The 2,701-nt window shown below is 41.8% G+C and overlaps 1 protein-coding gene across 1 annotated transcript; it reads right to left on the bottom strand.

Annotated features, from left to right (window-relative positions):
• Positions 1-1,299: 1,299 nt before the first annotated feature.
• LOC309840331 (olfactory receptor 10T2-like) lies at positions 1,300-2,262 on the bottom strand (the record flags this gene model as incomplete). Its single annotated transcript, XM_082682392.1, has 1 exon — positions 1,300-2,262. The coding sequence occupies one exon, from the start codon at positions 2,260-2,262 to the stop codon at positions 1,300-1,302; it is 963 nt and encodes a 320-aa protein (XP_082538518.1).
• Between the last annotated feature and the right edge of the window lie 439 nt (positions 2,263-2,701).

Raw genomic sequence — 2,701 nt, 5'->3', positions numbered from 1 at the left:
CTCTCCCAATCCCCCTGCTTGTGTTCCCTCTCTCATCGTCTCTGTCAAATAAATAAATAAAATCTTAAAAAAAAATCACAAGTGAGGGACTGTCTGTACCCAAAGCAAAGACATGTCAAATGTAAATCTACGACTGGCAAAATGTAGCCTTCAGAAATGGACTAATGAAGACATTTCAGATGAAAAAAATCAATGAGAATTTACTCTTAACAGAGCTACCTTAACCAATTGCTAAAGGAAGTTCTCTAAACAGAAAATAAATGATTAAAAAAAAAAAGACCTGGGACTTCAGTATTTATACTTACAACAGATGAAAATAAGAAGCAAGATATCAAAACATGTGAGATGCAGTACTGAGAGAGAAATTTATAGCACTAAATGCTTATATTACTAAAAAGGAGATGTCCTAGAATATGAAAAATCATTTTGAGAGACAAGAATAAGTTGGAAAGTATCACTTCACATGACAGTAAGGCTTACTACTTGCTGTAGTATCAGGACAGGGTGGTACTGGTGGAAGATGAGACACACAAATCACAGAGGCTGCCTAGAGAACCCAGAGAAAGATCTACACAAGTGTGCCCAACTGATTTTTCTTAAAAAGGTACAAAGACAATCCAGTGAAAGAAGGAAGGCCCTTCAACAAACATCTCTGAGCAATGGGACACCCATGGAGGGCTGAAGCACCTGGGCATAAACCTCACACCTTCCGTAGGATTAACACAAAATAAAACATGGACCTAGATATAAAGGGTACAATTATAATTTATAAACCTTTAGAAAAAAGTAGGAGAAAATATTCAAGATACAGGGCTAGTCAAAATTCTTAGAACACCAGACACCTATCATGAAAATACTATGTTAGAAAACACGTTTGGATTCTTTAAGCATGCTCATATGTATATATGTATATACCCCACACACATATATTTACACACATTTTAAAACTATACACTCTTTAATCTGGAAAAATGGTGATATCAGAATATATAAGAATATATCAGGTAATTAGTTAATACTTTAAATGCTTTGTACAGGGACACCTGGGTGGCTCAGTGGGTTAAGCCTCTGCCTTTGGCTCAGGCCATGATCTCAGGGTCCTAGGACTGGGTCCTGCACTGGGCTCTCTGCTCAGCGGAGAGCCTGCTTCCCCCTCTCTCTGCCTGCTGCCTTGCCTACTTGTGATCTCTCTCTCTGTCAAATAAAAAATAAAATCTTAAAAAAAAATAAATGCTTTGTATACAAACTGATGATTTCATTGGAAATACTCCACTTTCCACTTTTATTTATCAGTACTTCTTAAGTGTCCAGTTTTCTTTTATTCACCATCTGAGGGATGAGCCTATCTATCTTGCCTAGTACCTTCCTTAGGGCCATCTGCATTTCTTTGTTTCTGAGACTGTACACGATGGGGTTAAGCAGAGGTGTCAGCACTGTGTATGTGACAGCCATCAGCATGTCCTCACGGAACGAGTCCCTGTCCCTAGGCCTCAGATAGACAAAACCAGCAAACCCATAATGTATGCACACCACGGTGAGGTGAGAGGAGCATGTGGAGAAGGCCTTATACCTCCCCTGGGCAGACGGCATCTTCACAACTGTAGACACAATGAAGACGTAGGACATCATGATGAAGACAAAGCTGCCCACCAACACAAAGGCAGAGAGCACAAAAATAGCCATTTCCTGACGGAAGGTGTAGTCACACGCAAGGCACACCACAGGTGAGATGTCACAGAAGAAGTGCTCGATGATGGAGTCACAGAAAGACAAGTTGAATACAATGATGACGATGCACAGAGAAACCAGAAACCCAAGCATCCAGGAGGCCATGATGAACTGAAAGCAGATCTTATGGGTCATCAAGATGGGGTAGTGCAGTGGGTTGTGAATGGCAGTATAGCGGTCATAGGACATGGCAGCCATGATGAAGCAGTTATTTGCGGCTAAGCCAAAGAAGAAAAACATCTGCGTGGCACACTCAGGAAGAGAAATGGTCTTGCTGTCAGATAGCAAGTCCGCTAACATGCGAGGGATGACGGCCATGGTGGTACAGGTTTCTGAAAAGGACAGGGCACAGAGGAAAAAGTACATGGGAGTGTGAAGGTTGTGACTGAGCTTGATGGCCACCATTATGGACACATTTGCAGCTAGGATGGTCATATGGGAGAAGAAGATCATCGCAAAGAGGGGACCCTGCAAGTCTGGGAAACTGGAAAAGCCCCACAGAAGGAAGGAGCTCACTGTGGTGTGATTGCCCATCTTCTGGATGCAGGCAGCAACTGTCTTCCAAACTCGCAGAGCTTCTTGAGGCTAAAACTCTGAGATGATTGTAAAGAGCTGCCACAGCGCAGATGTCACCTAGACTTTAGTTAAGGGAACTGGGGCAAGTTTCAGGCAACCTTTCATGGGAGAGCCTGAGAAAGGGGCGTTTTGGATCCACCTAACTGAAGTCAAGTTGAAGAGTCAGCATGATGAGAATGATGCTAGCATGAGAATCTGTATAAACGACCAAATATCTTCTTGGATTCTACTCACAAAAGCACTCTTATCTATCTTCCAGTCAGGATCTACATGTAAGCAGAAAAACACAAATAACATTGTTTTGTTTTCAGCCCCTGGATTTTGTGATGCTACATTTTCAAATGCTTTTTGAGATCTACTGGTAACCTGGTACTTAGGAATGCTTAATAAATTACAG

Source organism: Mustela nivalis (assembly GCF_964662115.1).
Source record: "Mustela nivalis genome assembly, chromosome: 9".
Lineage (NCBI taxonomy): Eukaryota > Metazoa > Chordata > Mammalia > Carnivora > Mustelidae > Mustela > Mustela nivalis.
Note: the sequence above shows the minus strand (reverse complement) of the source record. Positions and strands in the feature narration are given on the sequence as shown.